General features: G+C 41.3%; 1 protein-coding gene and 1 long non-coding RNA gene across 2 annotated transcripts; both read right to left on the bottom strand.

The window, feature by feature from the left end:
- Positions 1-476: 476 nt before the first annotated feature.
- Positions 477-5,989, bottom strand: LOC124002379. The gene is made up of 5 exons (XR_006833006.1): positions 5,842-5,989; positions 2,162-2,333; positions 1,739-1,841; positions 841-1,424; positions 477-648 (listed from the first exon to the last, which is right to left on the bottom strand). It is a non-coding gene; the product is annotated as an uncharacterized LOC124002379 (long non-coding RNA).
- Positions 5,990-7,354: 1,365 nt separating this feature from the next.
- LOC124002378 (solute carrier family 2, facilitated glucose transporter member 11-like) lies at positions 7,355-24,043 on the bottom strand. The gene is made up of 12 exons (XM_046309745.1): positions 23,398-24,043; positions 15,591-15,689; positions 15,207-15,367; positions 14,987-15,111; positions 14,727-14,856; positions 13,512-13,660; positions 12,975-13,162; positions 11,519-11,629; positions 11,106-11,207; positions 9,952-10,027; positions 9,681-9,808; positions 7,355-9,027 (listed from the first exon to the last, which is right to left on the bottom strand). Exons 1-12 carry the CDS (start codon positions 23,419-23,421, stop codon positions 8,833-8,835), a joined length of 1,488 nt encoding a protein of 495 aa, XP_046165701.1. The 5' UTR covers positions 23,422-24,043; the 3' UTR covers positions 7,355-8,832.
- Between the last annotated feature and the right edge of the window lie 1,062 nt (positions 24,044-25,105).

Here is a 25,105-nt window from a genome sequence, read left to right as displayed (position 1 = left end):
CACAAAACTGAATACCGGCACAAGGGATGACCAGAGCCAGCAGCTGCCACCTGACACAGCGAGAAGTCAGAGCGTCCCACATGGTCTTAACCTTCGAGCCCTGCATGCCTCTCCTTCCCCATGTCATCCATCTACAGGTCATCCTCCTACATACGCATAAATCATATTTTATACAACAGAAGCATCATATACACGCCTCACCTCACCATATCGGATGATATGATGTGTACTGATATATGCTATATGTGAATTGTTATGTTGTACGTTATGGAACGTAATTCTATGTTTGACTATTGTAAGGTCTAGATAATCAAGGAACATCCTTCTTCCAAAACCCAGCATAAGATGTCAAAATAAAAGATTCACATTATCATCTCTTCAGTGGGTCATATGATCGAGTGTAGTCTGGCCGAGGAGTGGGAAGGTGAACGGAAAGGCTCTGGAGCAACGAACCGCCCTTGCTGTCTCTGCCTGGCCGGTTCCCCTCTTTCCACTGGGATTCTCTGCCTCTAACCCTATTACAGGGGCTGAGTCACTGGCTTACTGGGGCTCTTTCATATCATCCCTGGGAGGGGTGCGTCACTTGAGTGGGTTGCCCCCCCACCCATTTCATCTGCAGGTCATCTTCCTGCCACAGCCAGTGCAGGGCTATTGAACACACAAAGATTCATAATTTGTTGATCAATCAAAGCAATAGAAAACTTACTCTCCGATTGCCTTAAAATACTTGATTATCTAAAATCAAGTAATTAAATGATAAATACAACATGACAAGCCCTCCCCCTCCCTGTTATGGGTTTGACTGTAATGTAATGTTATAGACCATGCCTGGACGTATACCTTTTTTTGCAGCCCTCAGTGTCTCCCTTGATGTATAGTTAGCGGGGAGCCTCAGGGTAAAAGAGAAAGGTCAAACTGGAGGATGGCAGGGAGGCCACCAAGGGCCATGAGCCAGTGCCACATGTTATCAGTACCCATCAGCTCCCTGCAGAGAGAGAGAGAGACAGTGAGAGAGAGAGGGTGAGATAGTGTGTGTTTGTGTGTGTGTACACGTGTGCGTGCGTGACTATTTCAACCACACTGTGTCTTCCTTCCATCCTAATTCTATGTTTGATACTTGAACGTCAACCTCCAAACTTGCTAAAATTCTCCTATTAGAATTTATTTCACATGTTTATTTTGAGAACTTTGCCATAAATGTGTACAACATCATGCTACAAAGGGATTCCATTTCTAGTCATTTGTCCGATGAGTTGTTCAGAATCTTGTTCAGTCCAGCCGGGCCAGGACAGGGTAATCCAGGGCACATGATGGCGAGGTTGAGCTGGTCCGATTTGGAGTGGAGAAGGCTCAGGGCGGTCAACTGGAACATTCAGAAGGGGATTTGACTGAATGGTGTGAACCTTGAAAGTCCTCCTCTTTCTCTAAGTGAGATAGATGGCAAGAGTTGGCTTCATCTTTTACAGAATTAGACTGTCACTGTGGCCGAGCTAATCTGTATGTTGCCCTCTTTGACTCTATGGATGCAATCTATGCAACTCCACTGTGATTGTGGGTACTGAGGATGTATTAAGGTGTCATGAACATGAAATGTAGCCCGTCAACCAGACTGAGTGACCGCTGCACTGTGAGCACAACACAGAGGTCAGTGTGCTTGACCAGGCTAGAACAACTACCACTGAAAGGGTAAACGGACCACAGGAAGCGAGTTAGGTGGTTAAGTAACAAGGGTACTGACAATCTGACCATGACATTCCTGAAGCCATTGAAGATGGAGCTAGTTAGGGTCAGGAATCCTCTCAGCTTCTTAGGTGAACTTTCACCCAGGTACACCCTCAGGCCTAAAACCACAGATAGTGAGAGGGGGGAGGGAGCGGTATGAGGAAAGAGATACAGAGTAAGATTGAAAGAAAGAGAGAGTGAGAGGATACAAAAACAAACGGGTCAGCTACACAAACAAACAGGTCAGCTACACAAATTAACAGGTCAGCTACACAAATTAACAGGTAAGCTACACAAATTAACAGGTAAGCTACACAAATTAACAGGTAAACTACACAAATTAACAGGTAAGCTACACAAATTAACAGGTAAGCTACACAAACTAATAGGTAAGCTACGCTTTCTTCCTGCAAAACCATACAGAAGACATCAGGAAAACCTGCTTAATATTGAGTTGCACCCCCTTTTGCCGACAGAACAGCCTCAATTCGTCAGTGCGTGGACTTCACAAGGTGTCGAAAATGTTCCACAGGAACGCTAGCCCATGTTGACTCCAATGCTTCCCACAGTTGTGTCAAGTTGGCTGGATGTTCTTTGGATGGTGGATGTTTCTTGATATAGAAGAAAAAGAAACGCACACCTATTAAGACGAGGTGCTGGCTAGCGGAGTAGAAACTTGAAAATAAAAGAGAGCCGCACACTCAACGTTTTGACAGCCAAGCTGTCTTCATCTGGGTATAATCACAAACACTGCGGGATGACTCGTTTATATAGTGTCAAAAGACACAGGTGTCTGTAATCATGACCAGGAGTGGCCTAATATCATTGGTGAATAATCAAATATTAAAATGTCGTACAAAGAACAGCATACAAACAAATGGATAGCATACGATCATAGATTAATTTGACTATACAAGTTTACACACAATTACAATGGCAAGTCACAATAATCACAAGAATGGCTTCAGATCAAAGTCTACGTTGAGACCGAAGGGCGCAAGGGTCTTTAAATTAAAGATCCAGGCAGCCTCTCGTTTTAACAATAAATTATCAAGGTCACCCCCTCTCCCAGGGAGGGTGACATGTTCGATGCCAATATAACGCAGAGACGAAATCGAGTGGCCTGCCTCCAAGAAGTGGGCCGCAACTGGATAAGTCAAGTTTTTACATCTAATGGTGCTCCGATGCTCTGAGATACGTACTTTTAATTCGCGCTTTGTTTTACCTACATCCTTTTTACCACAAGGACAAGTTATAAGATAAATAACTGCCTTAGTGGAGCACGTAATAACACCTTTTATTGGGATCGATTTCCCTGTTTGTGGGTGTTTGAAGGATCTACATTTATAAGTGCCATTGCATTGAGCACAGCCATTACATTTGTAATTTCCATCCAGTTTACCAATTGGTCTCTGAGATTTCTGCCCCGCGAGAATACGACCAAGGGAAGGTCCGAAAACACATTACCGAGACTATCATCGGATTTTAGGATGTGCCAATGTTTGTGAACAATTCCCTTAATTTGTTCAGAGCACTTTGAATAGCGGGCAGTCAGAACGCAAGAATGCGTCTTTTTGCGAGACTGACCTTGAAAAAGGTCATGTCTCGTTTTGTTTTGAATTTTCTCAATGGCAATATTAATCTGTTTCTTGATACACATAGAAAACTGTTGAGCATGAAAAACCCAGCATAATTGCAATTCTTGACACACTCAAACCGGTGCGACTGGCACCTACTACCATACTGAAATCTTTTGTCATCCCCATGAACGGCACACATACACAATCCATGTCTCAATTGACTCAAGGCATATAAATCCTTCTTTAACCTGTCTCCTCCCCTTCATCTACACTGATTGAAGTGGATTTAGCACAAGACGTCAATAAGGGATCATAGCTTCCACCTGGATTCACCAGGTCAGTCTACGTCATGGAGATGTTTTGTACATTCAGTGTGTGTGTGTTGTTGTGAACAGTGCCTAACCGACCGTGGGTGACAGAGAAGCTGCCACTGTCTATAGCCCGACCCATCCTCCCAGGCTGAACACAGACACGATGAAAGACCAGATGACGAAAGATGAGATGATGACCAGATGATGACCAGATATGATGACCAGATATAAAGCTTCTACTCTCTATTGTTATCATTGATGCATAGTCACTTTAATAACTCTACCTACATGTACATATTACCTCAACTAATCGGTGCTCCCGCCCATTGACTCTGTACCTGTACCCCCCCCCACCCTTATATAGTCTCGCTATTGTTATTTTACTGCTGCTCTTAATGACTTCTTACTTTTATTTCTTATTCTTATTTGTATTTTTTTGAAACTGCATTGTTGGTTAGGAGCTTGTGTGTAAGCATTTCACTGTAAGGTCTACCTGTTGTATTCGGAGCATGTGACTAATAACATTTATTTGATTTGAGATAATAACAGAGTAGCGGCGGTGTTAAAGAGGGGGTGGAAAATGCAAGTAGTCTGGGAAGCAATTTGATTAGATGTTCAGGAGTCTTATGGCTTGGGTTAGAAGCTGTTTAGAAGCCCTTTTGGACCTAGACTTGGCGCTCTGTTACTGCTTGCCGTGCGGTAGCAGAGAGAACAGTCTATGACTAGGGTGCCTAGAGTCTTTGACAATTTTTAGGGCCTCCCTCTGACACCACCTGGTATAGAGGTCCTGGATGGCAGAAAGCTTGGCCCCAGTGATGTACTGGGCCGTACGCACTACCCTCTGTTGTTCCTTGTGGTCAGAGACCGAGCAGTTGCCACACCAGGCAATCATGCAACCAGTCAGGATACTCTCGATGGTGCAGCTGTAGAACCTTTTGAGGATCTGAGGACCCAATGCCAAATGTTTTCAGTCTCCTGAGGGGGAATAGGTTTTGTTGTGCCCTCTTCACGACTGTCTTGATGGTCTTTGGACTATGTTAGTTTGTTGGTGATGTGGACTCCAAGGAACTTGAAGCTCTTAACCTGCTCCACTACAGCCCCGTCGATGAGAATGTGGGCGTGCTCGGTCCTCCTTTTCCTGTAGTCCACAATCATCTCCTTTGTCTTGATCACATTGAGGGAGAGGTTGTTGTCCTGGCGCCACACGACCAGTTTGGATGATCACTTGTGCAAGTACTTTGAATGTAGACTATTCTAATTAAGCAAAAACGCGTAGATCTCTGTTAGATATTAGTGTATTCGTTTCCACTTAAACTAGAGGTTTAGCTGAGTAAGCAGCTGATTTATCATGTGTGTCATCCCAGTGCTTAGGAAGTGAACAGGATGAAGCTCTGTTGACTGATCAACCCATGGTTAGTAGACAACCCTGCTTATGTTGGCCATACTTCAAATAGTATCACGCATAATATGCATTGCTTATCATATACAGTGCAAACATATGCCAACAGGATTCCTGTAACCTCAACCCCACCATGTTTTTTTCTCTCTGCTCGCATGCATCCCATGCTGATCCCCCGATTCCCAATACCAACTTCAACAGGCAAGGCCTCCAGTACTGCAACCAGAATATAAAGAAGGATGTCTTAGAGTAACTACAAATTCTAAACTTCTAAATGAAACTGTCACGCCCTGACCTTAGAGAACATTTTTATTTCTCTATTTGGTTAGGTCAGGGTGTGATTTGGGTGGGCATTCTAGTTTTTCTATTTCTTTGTTGGCCAGGTATGGTTCCCAGTCAGAGGCAGCTGTCTATCGTAGTCTCTGATTTGGGGATCACACTTAGACAGCCTTTTGCCCAACTTTAGTTTGTGGGATCTTGTTTTTGTGTAGTGCCTGTGAGCACTCCAGTAGTTAAGTCTCGTTTGCTGTTTATTGTTGAGTTTCATTTGAATAAACATGTAGAACTCTATGCACGCTGCGCATTGGTCCGCTCATTTCAAAGATCGTGACAGAAACAAACGCTAATATCAAAGACATTATTCAAATTTGATAGATCAGTCAAATAAGATGCTTAAGTTTTGTGTAAAGTTTTGACTCAACAATAGATATTTGTATGAACTTGTAATTTCAGGATGTGTGCAGTATAAGTGTGCAGTATAAATATTTCTTTATACTATTTACTGAACAATTCCATCAGCGAGTGTGTATCTGATGTTCTATTGTCTTACCAGGTCGTTGAGTGCTTCTCCTATCTTTCCGTTTGAGGCTCCCTGGTTGCTGGTTGGAACAGGAGAGGAGGTAGACATTGGGTTGATCACATGATGCTGACCCATGGGCTAACAATCGCCACCCTCTCCCCCTGTCCCTGTTACTCATCACACCGTATGGGTTGATCATTCAATTCCTTCCCACCGATATCGAGCCCCGGCCTTGTGACTCCAGCATTTCAGCCAAAACTAAGTTACATCATATTCCCTTGTGTCCTGTTTGGCATTAGGTTGATTTTTTTTTGTAAGGGATAGACGTTTAGGGAAGTGTCTTGATACAACAGAAATAACTTACCAATTGTTCCGTGAGACACTGTCTGAACATGACCATCTGTAAACTGGACGGTATAGGTGTTGCCCAAAGCACAGTTTCACAATGAGCACATTATAAGGAATAAATAAAACAGTCATTTCCGAATTGGTTTGATACTGTAAGTTGTGTTTTGGAAAAGTATTGTGCATTATTTGAAAGTTATAAACTATAAAGATAGTTGCACACTCCATATATACACTTCCAGTAATTTACTGGGCAAATCACCAATGCCTCACCCTGAAGAAGGCACATGGATGAAGAAACATTGGTGATTTAACAAATAAATTACTGGGAGCTTATATATGGAGTGTGCGAATCTCTTGCTTTTTTTTTTGGTTTCGTTTATTCGCCATTAGTCAGCACCTCCACACAAAATATTTTTTCTGGGTGTACGCCATCATGTTTTTTTGTTCTACTATTGTATTTAAGTTGCCTTTCTTTTTCCCTGTTTGTTTGTGTTTTGATGACTGAGCATCACCGTACTGGTGATTGTTATTGGCAACAAAAAAAATAAAAGAGAATTGATCTCTAAAAAGAATAAAGAAACAGACAAAGGTGTAACTGCATTTTTTCCCTACTGAACTTCTGAACTGATTTCCTAACGCAAATTGAGAATAAAACATGAATTACCGTACTGGTGATTGTTATTGGCAACAAAAAAACTAAAAGAGAATTGATCTCTAAAAGAATAAAGAAACAGACAAAGGTGTAACTGCATTTTTTCCCTACTGAACTTCTGAACTGATTTCCTAACGCAAATTGAGAATAAAACATGAATTAACATACATTTTCATGCGCATATGGCAGATAAATATATGTTTTATTCTCAGTTCGATTTTCATAAATGAAATGTCTAGCATTATCGTATGTATGTGATGACTGCTTTCTCCAAATTAGATCATTTGTCTAACTGGTATTTCAAAGCACTATTTATGAAAAACCATGGGGATACCAATTTAACTGATAAAACAACGATCTGTACTGAACGTAAACTTTGCCGCCATAATAAAGAATATGCAACGACATGGGGTGTCCCTTTACGTGTAATGTTTATCATACTGTGTACTCGGTTAGTTAATCTTACTCACTGTTCTATGCTGGTCCTCCACCTGGCTCTACAGTACACTTATTAATGTGGTTCACATAGACAGATGGCTCGAATGGTCTTGTTTATTCGGACAAATCTTAGGTCGTCATGTTCTTGCTGTAACAAAGGTTTTGATGAAGGATGTCTATGGAATGATAGACCGCACGGGACCAAAGTAGAACGCCTGTAGACATGTATTTAACTTCGATCATTGATTTTCCAATCTAACAAAAGGATACCTCATTTATTATCACAATCTGTTCTAAACAATTCAATATTACACACCATTCAAAACAACAGTTGGATCATTTGCCAATATAGCTTTATGAAATGATCTAGAAATACAGTAGAATACTCTCTCAACATACAGTAGCTATAGATCGTTTTTTTATTTTATTTTTTATTTACCAGATCATCCACTATATATGTTTGATAACCCTATGACCCACGTAACAGCAGTCGGACTTTCCCTTTGACCTGGATAGCAAAAACATTTAACATTCCAAATTTGATTTGATATGAATATACTTTTTAAAATGTTCATTACAAGGTATTATGTAATTGATACGGCTTTACAAAATCCGTTGTATAGTGTGCGCATTGCTGCGCGTATAATGTGAAGAAATAACCCAATCGTTTATCAACCTTTTAAACTTAACGTTCTCATCTGTAGCTTAAAACAGTTTTTTTTTATTATAGTGGTTGTATTCATTTGGGATCTATCGTATCCCACAACTGTCTCAGACTATGTTTGTAATATTTATAACTGGCACAGAAGAGTTCAACATAAATAACTCTAAAGTAAGCATATAGGAGTAGCTGTTTCCTTAAACACTCAACACAGAATAGCCACATGTGCACACTCCCTCAAATCCTTTGGAGAAAATATAATTTCTATTTTATTCAGCTATGTTCAATTTTATTCTTCATACTATGAAATAATATAGAATGATGCCACGGAATTCTAAGCAAATCTTCTCTGCTAAATGAACTAGTGTAACCCACAGCAATAATGGCATTGCCAGATCAGGGCCTAACAAAAGGACAACTCAGAGTATGCTATTCTGTTCTTCTGAAATAGACTACATTTTCTATTTATTGTGATGGTGTGGGCAATATTACATGGATTTATTAGACTTGATTAAATGTAGATGTTCTAAAGGTTTGCATTAGGCTTGTAGGCTATGAGTGGAAGCCAGGAGATGCTAAATGTATTTATGTTCATTAACGGTCAATTACTCTGAGACCGGTAGTTATTTGCTTGACAATCATCTGCTGACAAAATTTCATGACCACCACAGCCCTATATAGGACTCCTGACTAGAATGTAAGAACAGCATTATGACAGATTTTTTTTGCTGTAAAGCCACATTCAAAATAACAACTAAACAAAGTACATCTCTTAACACTTCTATCCAAACATAACCCTTTCCACAGAGGGTTCTACCTGGAACCAAAAAGGGTGCTCCTATGGGGATAACCGAAGAACCATTTTGGAACCCTTTTTTTCTAAGAGTGCACCAATATCGCTCAAGCCACTCAATACATTTCTTTAAAATTTCGTTGCCATAACAAAGTCAGCCTTCTCCGTGTCTGTTCCCCTGTTCTTGTAGTTGAGTTTGTTAAAGTCCTCCATGATCTCCACCATGCCCTTGCCTTTGGTCTCTGGGATGAAGTAGAGCACAAACACCGCGCTGAAGAGGCAGTATGCTACAAAGATCAGGAAGCAGAACTGGCCCAGTCCATTCTACATGGGGCACACAAATACCAACGTTAAACAGATCCATAGATCTACAGCAGTGTTTCTTGATGGAGCCGCTGATGAGCTCAAGCACACTCGATTCAACTAATCAACAGTTTGATGATGAGTTGACAAGTGGAATCAGGGGTGTAGTCCTCGGGCAAGAGCTAAAATGTGCACCCCTTCGGGTCCCCGGGACCAGGATCTACAGTAACTCACTAACCCTCTGTCAGGGGACACTATAGGTAGAATGTATGCACACATGACTGTAAGTCGCTTTGGATAAAAGCGTCTGCTAAATGGCATTCTTTTTTCTCTATAGCCCATTAGTCTGCATATGACAGAAAAAAAGAAAGACTTTCAGAAAGCGTCTACCACAATCCATGAGCATTTATCTTGTTTATTTTCTTTTCAGTAAAATGCAGGCTTATTGCTTGCTACAGTATGTCAAGTGTGTTCTAATTGCTTGAATCACACTATAGGGGGTGACCTGAACCATACTATGCTCGTTTGAATGTTTTTGTTTTTTACACTGTCCTTTCCAGCACAGTCTGAGCAATTATGGTGGATATGTAACCAGGCCAGCCCAGTACAGTTTGACTTGTATGTTCCAATCATCAAGTGTGTGCATTGAAGACTTAGACCAGTAAGTATCTCACCACTAGGAAGGGGAAGAACATTCCAATCAAGAACAGGCTTAACCAGTTGATAGAGCCGCAAATGACGTAAGCGGACGGTCTCCAGGCCTGCAGGAAGATATCTGCAGGGAGGATGCTGGCTATTCCAGCTAGGAAGAGAATTTAGTACCATGACAAATAACTCCGTCTGGGGTTTGCTCACTTAGCTAGCCACAACCACAAACCACTCAGACCACAGGTGTAGACTTGTGAAATATGACTCACGAGGGGACTATCATTTTTGAGAACTCACAAGGTCCCAGTCCATAAACGCAGATGACAGAGAAGATGAGGGCGATGTTAGCATACGGGACCCATGAGTACAGGTCCTGTTGAGAGACAAAGAACTGTATTGGATCTCATGCTTGGCCCTTCTTCTATGGCATGGCACCAGCAACATCAAAGCTGTGGGTTCAATTTCATCAGGAATCACATCATGTACATGTATACAGTGGCAAGAAAAAGTATGTGAACCCTTTGAAATTACCTGGATTTCTGCAGAAATTGCTCATCAAATTTGATCTGATCTTCATCTAAGTCACAACAATAGACAAACATAGTGTGCTTTAACTAATAACCCACATTATTGTATTCTTCTTGTCTATATTGAATACATCATTTAAACATTCACAGTGTGGGTTGGAAAACGTATGTGAACCACTAGGCTAATTGGAGTCAGGAGTCAGCTAACCTGGAGTTCAATGAATGAGACGAGATTGGAGATGTTGGTTAGAGCTGCCTTGCCCTATAAAAAAAACACTTACAAAATGTCCGTTTGCTATTCACAAGAAGCATTGCCTGATGTGAAGCATGCCTTGAACTAAAGATATCTCAGAAGACTTAAGATTAAGAATTGTTGACTTGCATAAAGCTGGAAAGGGTTACAAAAGTATCTCTAAAAGCCTTGATGTTCATCAGTCCACGCTAAGACAAATTGTTTATAAATGGAGAAAGAATATTGCTGAACTGAAACAGTTTTGTAAAGAGGAATGGTCCAAAAGTCCTCCTAACCACTGTGCAGGTCTGATCCTTAACTACAGAAAATGTTTGCTTGAGGTTATTGCTGCCAAAGGAGGGTCAAACAGTTACTAAATTCAAGGGTTCACATACTTTTCCCACCCTGCAATATGAATGTTTACACGGTGTGTTCAATAAAGACATGAAAATGTATAATTTTCCGTGTGTTATTAGTTTTAAGCAGACTGTGTTTTTCTATTGTTGTGACATACTGTAAATGAAGATGTTATGTTATGACCAATTTATGCAGAAATTCACATACTTTTTCTTGCCACTGTAAGTTGATTTGGGGTTTTTAGCTTGGCGAGTAAATGCCAGCTAGGTGGCATATATTATTATCATTTGAAAGAACAACCCAGAAAGGCCCTGAGGATTTGACCTGTTAGTTACCTTGATAGACAGCATAACAATCAGGATGGACATGATGACTCCCATCAACAGGTAGCCATAGCCCATCAGCATCTTCCTGCCCGCGCGGTCGATCAACAGAGACTGGCCCACGACACAACCCGTAATGTATTGTAGACACATTATAGAAACAAAAAAATATAAATTACATAAACAAAACAATGTCATTTATATTATTAACATTTGTGAGTATATCTATGGAAACAAAAAGACTGATTGTGGGACAACAAGGCTTGATCAAGGGAAAATAAGTCATCCAGACACAGATTAAGCCTAGACCTGGACTAAAAAGCATGTTCAAACAAGATTCTCAATTTGAAACACTTTTTAGGACTCGGCTCAGTTACAGACAGTAATGTTATTCTCTGCTATATGACCTATGGTATGGTACTTACACAGAGAGTGATGGTGATGAGATCTGTTGTTCCGATGCCAATGGACAGGTAATGCATCTTGTCCTCTGCTACTCCAGCTTCACGGAAGATGTCAAAAGCGTAGAAATAAATCTATAGAACACATTTTGGGTCATTTTGGGTAATTGTGGAGACGATGAGATGAAAGGAGAACGACGAGAAAATGTAGAGCAAGAAGGGGGCCTAGCTGGAAAATTGGAACAGTTCTTAAGTTTGATTAAGAGTACAGAATGACATTATCAGTCAATTATAATGCATTTACATTAAATGTACACTACCGTTCAAAAGTTTGGGCTCACTTAGAAATGTCCTTGTTTTTGAAAGAAAATTTATTTTTTTGTCTATTAAAATAACATGAAATTGATCATAAATATAGTGTAGACATCGTTAATGATGTAAATTACTATTGTAGCTCGAAACAGCAGATTTTTAATGGAATATCTACATAGAAACCATCACTCCTGTGTTCCAATGGCACACTTTTTCTTTGCAACTCTGCCTAGAAGGCCAGCATCCCAGAATTGCCTCTTAACTGTTGACCTTGACACTGGTGTTTATATTTAATGAAGCTGCCAGCTGAGGACATGTGAGGCATCTTGTTTCTCATACTAGACATTCTAATGTACTTGTCCTCTTGCTCAGTTGTGCACCGGGGCCTCCCACTCCTTTTCCTATTCTGATTAGAAACAGTTTGCGCTATTCAGTGAAGGGAGTAGTACACAGCGTTGTACCAGAGCTTCAGTTTCTTGGCAATTTCTCACATGGAATAGCCTTCATTTCTCAGAACAGGAATAGACTGACGAGTTTCAGAAGAAAGGTATTTGTTTCTGGTCATTTTGATCCTGTAATCGAACACACAAATGCTGATGCTCCAGATACTCAACTAGTCTAAAGAAGGCCAGTTTTATTGCTTCTTAGTCAGCACAACAGGTTTCAGCTGTGTTAACATAATTGCAAAAGGGTTTTCTAATGAACAATTAGCCTTTTAAAATGCTAAACTTGGATTAGCTAACACAACATGCCATTGGAACACAGGAGTGATGGTTGCTGATAACGGGCCTCTGTACGCCTATGTAGATATTCCATAAAAAAATCAGCCGTTTCAAGCTACAATAGTCATTTACAACATTAACAATGTCTACACTGTATTTCTGATCAATTTGATGTTATTTTAATGGACAAAAAATGTGCTTTTCTTTCAAAAACATGGAGTTTTCTAAGTGACCCCAAACGTTTGAACGTTAGCGTATAATTGCCATGAACGTAGATCAATATTTTGCCCTTTTGGACCGAGCTGAATTCTACTGCGCTGGCCTGGTTACACAACCACGTTGTTGCTGGAACCGTGCTGGAGAGGACAATGTGAAAAGAAAATATCTGAGCAAGCACATAATGATTTCAGTCTGCATAATAGTTTGAAAGGGGTATTGGGCCACACCGCGTTAAACCCACAGAACTGAACGCCGGCACAGGGGATGACCAGAACCAGCAGCTGCCACCTGACACAGCGAGAAGTCAGCACATCCCAAATGGTCTTAACATTCTGGCCCTGCATGCTCGCTCTCTCCTTCCCCATTTCATCCATCTCCATCTGCAGGTCATCTTCCTGCCACAGCCAGTGCAGGGCTATTGAACACACACACACACACACACACACACACACACACACACACACACACACACACACACACACACACACACACACACACACACACACACACACACACACACACACACACACACACACACACACACACACACACACACACACACACACACACACACACAGATTCATCATTTGCTGATCAATCAAAGCAATAGAAAACTTACTCTCTGATTGCCTTAAAATACTTGATTATCTAAAATCAAGTAATTAAATGATAAATACAACAAGAACATGACAAGCCCTCCCCCTCCCTGTGATGTGTTTGACTGTAATGTAATGTTATAGACCATGCCTGGACTGGACGTATACCTTTTCTGCATCCCTCAGTGTCTCCCTTGTCGATGTATAGGTAGCGGGGAGCCTCAGGGAAGAACAACAAGGTCACAAATTGGAGGATGGCAGGGAGGCCACCAAGGGCCATGAGCCAGGTCCACATGTCTTCGGTACCCATCAGCTCCCTGCAGAGAGAGAGAGAGAAAGAGAGAGTGAGACAGAGAGAGGGTGAGATAGTGTGTGTGTGTGTGTGTGTGTGTGGTAGACTCACCCTACTTGTAGAGAAACGCCAATGCCATCCTCCTCTCTTTCATGTTGACGAAACTGTCATACAGTACACTATTTTAGTTTTTGTTGTCCTAGGCTACCTGGTTAAAATGCTTGCTCACTAGCCTAACTTCTTTTCATTGGCAAACGCTTAGCCAGCTATTTAACATTAACCTACTACATTTAGCTACATATTAAACTCCCATCCTCTCAGGCCAGAGGCACAATGCATGAATTTGTGGTTGGATCAGAATTGCCGTTATAATCATTGGCCAGTACTTAGAATTAAGTAAAATGACAAGTCCAAATCCCTATCTCCATCCATGGCTAATTTAGGAAAGGGCCACTTTTAGCTGGCTAGCTAGGCACTGGAGGATAACAACACAACAAGCAACAGCTGTTTTTTTTCTGTCAATAACATTGGACTTGATGTGATGTGATTGGTGTGAAGCCAAATCCAAACTGGCTTCCCTTCATACTTTTTTTTTGTGCTCCAGGACCATTCACAGATGAGCTCACTCAGTTTATCTGAACGCTATCATTGTATTTAAAAAAAATATCAAGGGAGGCCAAATGCTCGCAGGCTTCCCTTGCATTCAATGCTACGGGTGGCAACAGTATCATACTCTTTTTGACCATTATTTTATATGTTTCTTTCTTGTTACATTTTTGGGTGAAGCCTGGCTTCCCCTGGCATCATGAATACATGCCAATGGCCAGGACAGGGACATGTGAGAGTGAGTAGATTCGATCTAAAGTTGAGAAGACTCAGGGCGGCAGGTAGCCTAGTGGTTAGAGTATTGGGCCAGTAACCGAAAGGTTGCTAGATCGAATCCCCGAGCTGACAAGGTAAAAATCTGTCGTTCTGCCCCTGAACAAGGCAGTTAACCCAGTGTCCGTCATTGTAAATAGGAATTTGTTCTTGCCTAGTTAAATAAAGGTTTAATAAAAAAATAAAACAATAATAACATTGATGGTACTGACTTGATTCCAACAATCTGACCCGTGACTTTCCCCAGGCTACTGAAGATGTTGATGGTGATGGTCAGGAATCCTCTCAGCTTCTTGGGTGAACTCTCGCCCAGATACATCAGTTGCACGTTCCACCCCAGGCCTGAGAAAGAAAGCAAGAGAAGGAGAGGCCAGGTAGAAAGGCACAAGAGATGTTACAAACACTAGTACCACGGGCTGCCCAGACATTCTCACAATAAAGTACACACACATGAGACAAAACAGACACATACCAGCATTATATCCATAGAGAAATCTGCCCAGCAGGATCATCTCAAAGGACTTGGCCATGGGACTGAAGACCATCAGTACAGATGCTACGAGGGCCACTATGTTGTTGAACAGCAGGACTTTCTTCCTGCAAATCCAGACAGGAGAGACATTAGGAGTATCCTCATTAGTTAGTATAAAAACAACACTTCCTGGGTGTGTGTATTGTGTACAGCGTCTGACCTGCCGTAGGTGACAGGGAGGCTGCCACTGTGTATAGCCCCGACCCATCCTCCCAGGCTGAACACAGACACTATGAAAGACCAGATGAGCATGTTGGTTGAATCGCTTACTGGAACCTCATACCTCCTCAGCCAGGTCTGGTTCACAAAGCTCTGGATGTGCTACAGACACACAGAGAGGGAGAGACACTGGTTTACTACAATGAGATTTGGCTCAAAGAGTAATATGTTTATTCCTGATGGCAATGGCATGGCCAGATGTTGTGATCCATATGTTATTACTCATATTATGCATTGTGTACATTAACTTTGATTTCTTAGCTCCTCACAGCAAATACTGAACACTACAGAGCTCAGAGCTGTGGCCGTCAGTATTCTTTCTTACCTCAGCTGGAGAAGCCATGATGGAAACTTGCATCCCCAATTGAAATGATCCCCCAATTCCCAATACCAACGTCAACAGGTAAAGCCTCCAGTACCGCACCTAGAATACAAAATTATGTCTACACCAGGGATTGACCTTAATGGTTGCCATATTACCTGGGGCAAGTGAACTGGGCTGTTTTCTTTTTCTGAAAACAACAAAACTGCAAAGAATTCCAGTAAGCCTAAAATCCCCATTGTTGAAGTAAAAGACGGACAATTTATGGCATTTATGGCAGGCGGGCAAGTTGAGCCTGTTCTGTTCTGTTTCCCAATTTGGCAGGTGATTTTTCACAACTGAATTCCAGTAGCCTAACATTGGGGCTACACTGGGTATGGAAAGCCAATAGGTTGAAATCGTCTCACCTTGAAAACGCATGGGATTGGTATCTATTACAAGTGGTGTTGTCGCCTGGTATTAAACTACACACGTGTTGTGAATGTCCAGTGTGCATTTACAGGTGAATAGACCACCTGTCTTCTGTACATCAAACAACTTTTCAAACAAATATTCCCCTGTTTAAATGCCGTGGTCCCCCGCCCCCTTGCCCTCCGAACAGCCTCAATTCGTTGGGGCATGGACTCTACAAGGTGTCTAAAGTGTTCCACAGAGATGCTCCAATGCTTCCCACAATGTGAAGTTGGCTGGATGTCCTTTGGGTGGTGGACCTTTCTTGGTACACACTGTTGAGCATGAAAAAACCCAACAACATTGCAGTTCTTGACACAAACCAGTGCGCCTGGCATCTACTACCATACCCCTTTCAAAGGCATTTGAGTCTTTTGTCTTGCCCATTCACCCTATGAAGGCCACACATTCACAATCCATGTCTTAGTTGTCAAAAACAAACATTTCAACCCTTCTTTAACCTGCCTCCTACCCTTCCTCTACACTGATTGAAGTGGATTTAACAAGTGACATCAATAAGGGATCATAGTGTTCACACAGCTTTAAATGTACACTTTAAAGCTGCAATATGTAACCTTTTGAGCAACCTGACCAAATTCATATAGAAATATGAGGTATAGATCTGCCATTGTCATTGAAAGCAAGTCTAAGAAGCGGTAGATCGATTCTATGTGCACTATTTTTATGCTTCCTATTCTTAAGTATATTTTTGTGTCTTTTACTTTCGGTTTTGTACACCAGTCTCAAACAGCTGAAAACACATATTTCACAGCATTTAGATGGTACAATTACTCTCTACACTATACTTGCCTATTTTTTTAAATAAACTGAAATTAGGTGAACTATTAGAATTTTAGCAACCAGAAAATGCAGGAGCTATTTCTGCATAGTGCATGTTTCAGGTATTGTATTTAACATTAAAGGGATAGTCCACCGGAATTATAAAATGACACATTGGTTTCTTTACCTTGTAAGCAATCTATGGACAAGGTATGACAGCAATCCATGCTTTTAGTTTAGTTTCCATGGCACTGTTTTCAAATGCTAACATCTTAGCATTTGTGGCACAAATCCCATTTAAGCGGTGTAGATATTAGCATATTTCACGCATGATGTCCAAATCATCCAAAACTATTTAAAATTGATTGTGAAGCACCAAGCTCTAAAATTGAGTGTAAAGCTGACAAAGTCACTTATAGATGATTAAAAACTGGGTGGTTCGAGCCCTGAATGCTGATTGGCTGACAGTTGTGGTATATTAGACCGTATACAACAGGTATGACAAAGCATTTATTTTTACTGCTCTAATAAAGTTGGTAACTAGTTTATAATAGCAATAAGGCACCTCTGGGCTTTGTGGTATATAGCCAATATACCACGGCTAAGGGCTGTATCCAGGCACTCCGCATTGTGTCGCTCAAAGAACAGGCCTTAGTGGTATATTGGCCATATACCACACCCCCTCGTGCTTTATTGGTTAATTAGAACATAATGCAAAAAATGCTAATATCGATACCATGACTTGTATGGGATTCCTTTCCTTTTCTCCTATCCATGCTGAGATTAATTTCCTGTCCTTTCCTAGCAATAACAGAAGCATAGAATGGTTAGGAGGAAAGGAAAGGAGGAAGAATAGGAAATGAGGAAATTGAGGTAGGAAAGGAGAAGAGGAAAAGGAGATAGGAAAATAAATAAGGAAAGTGAGCTTGAAAAGGAGGAAATTAAGCTACAAAAGGAAAGGATGAAAAAGAGCTAGGAAAGGAGGGGAGGAAAGGGGATAGGAAAGAAGGAAAGGAATCTAGAAGACAAAAAAAGGAGCAAGTCAAGGAAGCTCAGAACAGTTAGAACGAAAAGGAAAGAAGGAAAGAAGCAAGGAAGCAAAACTACCCAAAAGAGCTAGGAAAGGAAAGGAAGAAATGGAGATAAGAAAGGTGGAAAGGAAGGAAAGTAAAGGAGAAAAGGGGTCTAGGAAATTAAGGAAAGAAAGGGAGCTAGGAAAGGAAAGGAGGAAAGGGAGTAGGGATTTTTTTGACTGCTAACTACTCACATGTTTTTTTTTAGAGTGCTGGAATACTCAAATGGAAAAAACATATTTGCGTATTTATCTACAGTATATGCCAACAGGTCGCAACAATGCAACATGTATCATAACCATTACAGACAACAAATCCTAATTGCTAAATTGCCCCATATATATTCAGTCAATAAAAAAGCAAGTGGCGTTTAAGATGAATTAATTGAAAACATAATGTCAACATTATATCTCAGAACACCATGTTAAAAAAGGCAATAACCTCAGCAGTGGCGCTTGCTTGTAGAAGCTTATGGCTGTGCAATAGCATAGCCTTGCTTTGTTACTTTAGAAGACAAGACGCTCTTATTACCCGAGCCGTTGTCACAGTCAAGACACACCTAATTTATAGTAAAAATAATCAACAATGATATATCAGTTTAAAATAGGATCAAACATTTTTCCAAAATAAAAATGTTATAATGTTTACTTATGGTCCATCCTATTCAACTTTTGCTGTATATATACTATTCTGTCCTACGTATTCAAATCAAATCAAAGATTATTTGTCATGTGCGCCGAATATAACAGTGAAATGCTTACTTACAGGCTCTTAAGGAAAAAAAGGTATGTTTGTGTGTGTGTGTATGTAGGTAAGTAAAGAAATAAAACAACACTAAGAAGACATTTGAAAATAACAGTAGCAAGGCTATATACAGACACCGGTTAGACAGGCTTATTGAGGTAGTATGCACATGTAGGTATGGTTAAAGTGACTATGCATACAGTGGGGCAAAAAAAGTATTTAGTCAGCCACCAATTGTGCAAGTTCTCCCACTTAAAAAGATGATAGAGGCCTGTAATCTTCATCATAGGTACACTTCAACTACGACAGACAAAATGAGAAAAAAAATCCAGAACATTTAATGAATTTATTTGCAAATTATGGTGGAAAATAAGTATTTGGTCACCTACAAACAAGCAAGATGTCTGGCTCTCACAGACCTGTAACTTCTTCTTTAAGAGGCTCCTCTGTCCTCCACTCGTTACCTGTATTAATGGCACCTGTTTGAACTTCTTATCAGTATAAAAGACACCTGTCCACAACCTCAAACAGTCACACTCCAAACTCCACTATGGCCAAGACCAAAGAGCTGTCGAAGGACACCAGAAACAAAATTGTAGACCTGCACCAGGCTGGGAAGACTGAATCTGCAATAGGTAAGCAGCTTGGTTTGAAGAAATCAACTGTGGGAGCAATTATTAAGAAATGGAAGACATACAAGACCTGTCACGACTAGTCAAGGTGGGTGGAATCAGGCGCAGAGAGCAAATAGTGAATAGAGGTTTATTCTCCGGTGAACAAAAATAAACACGGACAACCCAAAATACAAACAGGGTGAAAATATACAAAACAGGAATAACAGACAAAACGGAGAAATAAAACACAAAAACACCGACAGCCGAACCGAAATGACAAAAACAAACAATCCCGCACAAAACAAGGGCGGGACAACCTACATTATATACAGATACTAATTAACTAACACACAGGTGAAAACAATCAGACAAAACCAACAGATAACCGAAAAGGGATCGGTAGTGGCTAATAGGATGGTGACGACGACCGCCGAGCACAGCCTGAACGGGCAGGAGAGCCAACCTCGGCGGAAGTCGTGACAAGACCACTGATAATCTCCCTCGATCTGGGGCTCCGCGCAAGATCTCACCCCGTGGGGTCAAAATGATCACAAGAACGGTGAGAAAAAAATCCCAGAACCACACGAGTGGACCTAGTGAATGACCTGCAGGGAGCTGGGACCAAAGTAACAAAGCCTACCATCAGTAACACACTACGCCGCCAGGGACTCAAATCCTGCAGTGCCAGACGTGTCCCCCTGCTTAAGACAGTACATGTCCAGGCCCATCTGAAGTTTGCTAGAGAGCATTTGGATGATCCAGAAGAAGATTGGGATAATGTCATATGGTCAGATGAAACCAAAATAGAACTTTCTGGTAAAAACTCAACTCGTCGTGTTTGGAGGACAAAGAATGCTGAGAACACCATACCTACTGTGAAGCATGGGGGTGGAAACATCATGCTTTGGGGCTGTTTTTCTGCAAAGGGACCAGGACGACTGATCCGTGTAAAGGAAAGAATGAATGGGGCCATGTATTTGAGATTTTGAGTGAAAACCTCCTTCCATCAGCAAGGGCATTGAAGATGAAATGTGGCAGGGTCTTTCAGCATGACAATGATCCCAAACACACTGCACGGGCAATGAAGGAGTGGCTTCGTAAGAAGCATTTCAAGGTCCTGGAGTGGCTTAGCCAGTCTCCAGATCTCAACCCCATAGAAAATCTTTGGAGGGAGTTGAACGTCCGTGTTGCCCAGCAACAACCCCAAAACATCACTGCTCTAGAGGAGATCTGCATGGAGGAATGGGCCAAAATACCAGCAACAGTTTGTGAAAACCTTGTGAAGACTTACAGAAAACGTTTGACCTCTGTCATTGCCAACAAAGGGTATATAACAAAGTATTGAGATAAACTTTTGTTATTGACCAAATACTTATTTTCCATTATAATTTGCAAATAAATTCATTAAAAATCCTACAATGTGATTTTCTGGATTTTTTCCCCCATTTTGTCTGTCATAGTTGAAGTGTACCTTTGATGAAAATTACAGGCCTCTATCATCTTTTTAAGTGGGAGAACTTGCACAATTGGTGGCTGACTAAATACAGTACTTTTTTGCCCCACTGTATATGATGAACAGAGATTAGCAGTATAGTAAAAAGAGGGGTTGGCGGGTGGTGGGACACAATGCAGATAGCCCGGTTAGCCAATGTGTGGGAGCACTGTTTGGTCAGGCCAATTGAGGTAGTATGTACATGAATGTATTGTTAAAGTGACTATGCATATATGATAAACAGAGTAGCAGCAGCGTAAAAGAGGGGTTGGGGGTAGGTGGGGCACACAATGCAAATAGTCCGGATAACCATTCGGTTACCTGTTCAGGAGTCTTATGGCTTGGGGGTAAAAACTGTCGAGAACCCTTTTTGTCCTAGACTTGGCCCTCTGGTACAGCTTGCCATGCGATAGTAGAGAGAACAGTCTATGACTGGGGTGGCTGGGGTCTTTGACGATTTTAGGGCCTTCCTCTGACACCGCCTGGTGTAGAGGTCCTGGATAGCAGGCAGATTTGCCGTACGCTCTACCCTCTGAAGTGCCTTGCGGTCGGAGGCCGAGCAAATGCCGTACCAGGCAGTGATGCAACCAGTCAGGATGCTCTCATATTGCACGTGTAGAACCTTTTGAGGATCTCAAGACCCTAGGCTCGTGTCACACGTATTCTTCAGATATACTACATATTCTATCCACATACTGTCCATAAAGTTTATACATCCCATCCATATATTTACATATATTCTATATTTTGGAATTGCATTATTCTACTTTTAGACTTGTGTATTTTTAGATATTACTGCACTGTTGGAGCTAGGAAGAAGCATTTCGCTACACCAGCAATAATCTGCGAAATATGTGTATGTGAACTATAACATTTAATTTGAATTCAGCATTGAACACTGCATGGAGATGAATTACGGACAGGACTTCCGTTTGGCGAGTAGGCATATGCTTAATGATTCTAATGAAAATACACTCTGTCTTTATCAAACTAATGTTTTTGCATATTTTCAGTGTGGAACCTGTTTACGTTTAGGGGGTTATGGCCTAGGCTAACCCATTCTAAAAGCCACCAGCAGTTCGCAAAGGAGCTTTAAGCCAAGCATCACACCGTTCTTCTCCCTAAATTCCATTTTACCTACATGTCCCATTCACTCAATTGCGTTCCGACTGCTCCCTCCACATAGGCATGCTGAGTGTTAGGACTACAGAAATGCCTATAAAAACATCAGTTAGATGTATCCCATCTAACTAATGGGATACACAAGCTACATTCCTTGCCAAATGACGACAGTCTCATCACAAATTAAAAATGGACTGGTTGATTGAAGTAGGAAAATATGTGTTCCAACAACGAGCTGCAGATTTGGAATAATTGCTTTGCGTCTATTTTCCATTTAATTTAAGCTGGCTTGGTTTCATTTTTGTTGGGTCTGCAAATGTGCATGTATAAATGGAACCCTAGAGTCAAAGCAAATTAACGTTATCTTCAAGACAAAATTTCACTTGTCCGTTCAAGCAGCCACGAAGCACATTCCGCCAAATAGTTTTACAGTATTAAACAAAACCTCTGGTTAAAGATCGATCTTTGACATCCATTTACTCGATTACTCATGCCCATCCCTAAATGGGAGCTAGAAAATGAGGAAAGAAAGCTCAGGAAAGGATGGGAAGAAGATAATTTGTTAGGGAAAAAAAATAGAAAAGGAAAGGAGGAAAGAGAGATAGGAAAGGACATGTATCTTCATGTACAGAAGACAGGCGATCTATTCACCTGTAAATCCTCACTGGACAGGTGTAAAGATCAAGTATCAAAATACATAACAGGCGTTTACAACAAGAGTAATTGAAACAGGCGATATAGTTACCTAGAAATGCACAACGGACATGTGAGAAGATCAAGTTTAAAAAATAGATTTGACAGTTTAAAAAATGAAGTGGAAAATAATAATAACAAGCGTTAATATGGCCTGATTTACGAGCCAAACTTTTCCTTTCAACTTGTGTAGAGGAATAACAGGCGACCACATCGCTTGTAATTGACACCAATACACTAGTTTTCTACGGTATAATAGCAAAAGCCTGTTTTTGTGGTGAGACGATTTTGGCTTTAAAAGTCTGAAACACTGGAAGCGTAACTTTTGGTCTGGGCGAGCAGAATGTGTCGACATCTTGAAAATACATTTATAACCAGAACTCATGCAAATGTTGTGCATACGACATAGCCCTGCAGGCCAGTAAAAACATTTGTTTCTGCTTCCTCCCTGTTGTTTACTTAAGTGACCAACAGGTTCTGACAATGTTGTGTGAAAATAACATTTTCGTGCAAGAGAGAAGTGACCAACAAAATACTGCTGACTTGTCCGATGGAGAAGTGCCTCTCAGACCTTACTGTCAATCCCTGTTCACTCCAAACTGTACCTCATAACTCATTGAAACAAAGGGCAACATTAGTGTATACAGTACACAGACATGATTCAAGTTTGATATTACTGTCAACAGTCAAATTGGAGGCACATGCGTCGTTTCAAAGGACGAGTCGTTTCAAAGTGTGTCTCATCCGTTAATCAAATGTATTCGTCAAGCTCTTTGAACATCAGCAGTTGTCACAAGTGCCTCATGATCAGTTAGTTTGTGAGTGATGTTCTGCGCTCCTACCAGGTTTTTGAGTGCTTCTCTCATCTCTCTGTTTGAGGCTCCCTGGGATGCTGACTGGAACAGGAGAGCAGACGGTCATTTATCCCCGCGACCAACCCGCCCCTGTCCCTGAAATAGTTACTATTTACGCCAACTGGGTTGATCATTGAGCCTTATAGTGGAGAGGAGGTAAGATGGGAGAAGGAGGTTGGAGGGACGGTAGGAATGAGAGAGAGACGGAGAAAGAGACAGAGATAGAGGGAGAGAGATTGAGTATGAGATAGAGAGAGTGACAGGAGGAGGGAGAGGGCAGGCAGAAAGGTGTTCTACCTGAGAGCTGTTTGTAGGTATTGCATTTGGTAATTGTTTAGTATGGCCACACAAATCTTTTTGCTGGTTTCAACTTGTATATGTATGTGTTTTTATATTGCTCCATAGGATATCATTTTTGTTGGCATGGGTATACATTCGTTTCCAAAAACCTTTGGGACAACAACGTAGTCAGTGATTAAGGAACTATCTGCACTTGGTCTGACGGATGGTATATTTTCCTGCCAAAATAAAGATATGCAACTTCCTGTTAGTGTTGTGAAGTAACAGACATGGGTCTCAATTGTGTAATAAGTTAGTTGATATCTAACTCAGTTTCTCTGCTGGTCCTTCTATACTTATTTCCCAAACGTGCAGTGCCTTCGGAAAGTATTCAGACCCCTTGACTTTTTCCTAATTTTGTTAGGTTACAAGCTTATTTGAAAAATTATTACATTGTTTTTCCCCTCATCAATCTACACACAATACTCCATAATGACAAAGAAAAAAACTGTTTTTTAGATATTTCTATTAATTTATTAAAAACAAAAAACAGAAATATCACATTTAGATAAGAATTCAGACCCTTTACTCAGTACATTGTTGAAACACCTTTGGCAGAAATTACAGCCTCAAGTCGTCTTGGGTATGACGCTACAAGCTTGGCGCACTTGTATTTGGGGAGTTTCTACCATTTTTCTCTGCAGATCCCCTCAAGCTCTGTCAGGCTGGATGGAGAGCGTTGCTGCACAGCTATTTTCAGGTCTCTCCAGAGATATTCAATCCGGTCTGGGCTCTGGCTGGCCACTCAAGGACATTCAGAGAACTGATGAAGCCACTTCTGCATTGTCTTGGCTGTGTGCTTAGGGTCTCCTTGTCCCTGCTGCTGAAAAACACCCCCACAGCTTGGTGCTGCCACCACCACCCTTCACCGTAGGTATGGTGCCAGGTTTCCTCCAGACTTGACGCTTGGCATTCAGGCCAAAGAGTTGAATCTTGGTTTCATCAGACCAGAGAATCTTGTTGCTCATGGTCTAGGAGTCTTTAGGTGCCTTTTGGCAAACTCTAAGCGGGCTGTCATGTGCCTTATACTGAGGAGTGGCTTCTGTCTGGCCACTCTACCATAAAGGCCTGATTAGTGGAGTGCTGCAGAGATGGTTGTCCTTCAAGTTTCTCCTATCTCCACAGAGGAACTCTAGAGCTCTTTCAGAGTGACCATCGAGTTCTTGGTCACCTCCCTGACCAAGGCCCTTCTCCCCCGATTGTTCAGTTTGGCGAGGCTGCCAGCTCTAGGAAGAGTCTTGGTGGTTCCAAACTTCTTCCATTTACGAATGATGGAGGCCACTATGTTCTTGGGGACCTTCAATGCTGCAGTAATTCTTTGGTACCCTTCCCCAGATGTGTGCCTCGACACAATCCT

This window comes from Oncorhynchus gorbuscha, linkage group LG18 (genome assembly GCF_021184085.1).
Source record: "Oncorhynchus gorbuscha isolate QuinsamMale2020 ecotype Even-year linkage group LG18, OgorEven_v1.0, whole genome shotgun sequence".
NCBI classification, from domain to species: domain Eukaryota; kingdom Metazoa; phylum Chordata; class Actinopteri; order Salmoniformes; family Salmonidae; genus Oncorhynchus; species Oncorhynchus gorbuscha.
Note: the sequence above shows the minus strand (reverse complement) of the source record. Positions and strands in the feature narration are given on the sequence as shown.

Coding starts and splice junctions, on each gene's coding strand:
- LOC124002378 (XM_046309745.1), bottom strand. CDS start 23,421: ATGAGAGAAGCACTCAAAAACCTG. Junction 13,163..13,511: donor CACTGAGGGATGCAGAAAAG/GTATACGTCCAG, acceptor TGTGTTCAATAG/CCCTGCACTGGCTGTGGCAG. Junction 11,630..12,974: donor AGTTCTGTGGGTTTAACGCG/GTGTGGCCCAAT, acceptor TGTGTTCTATAG/ATTTATTTCTACGCTTTTGA.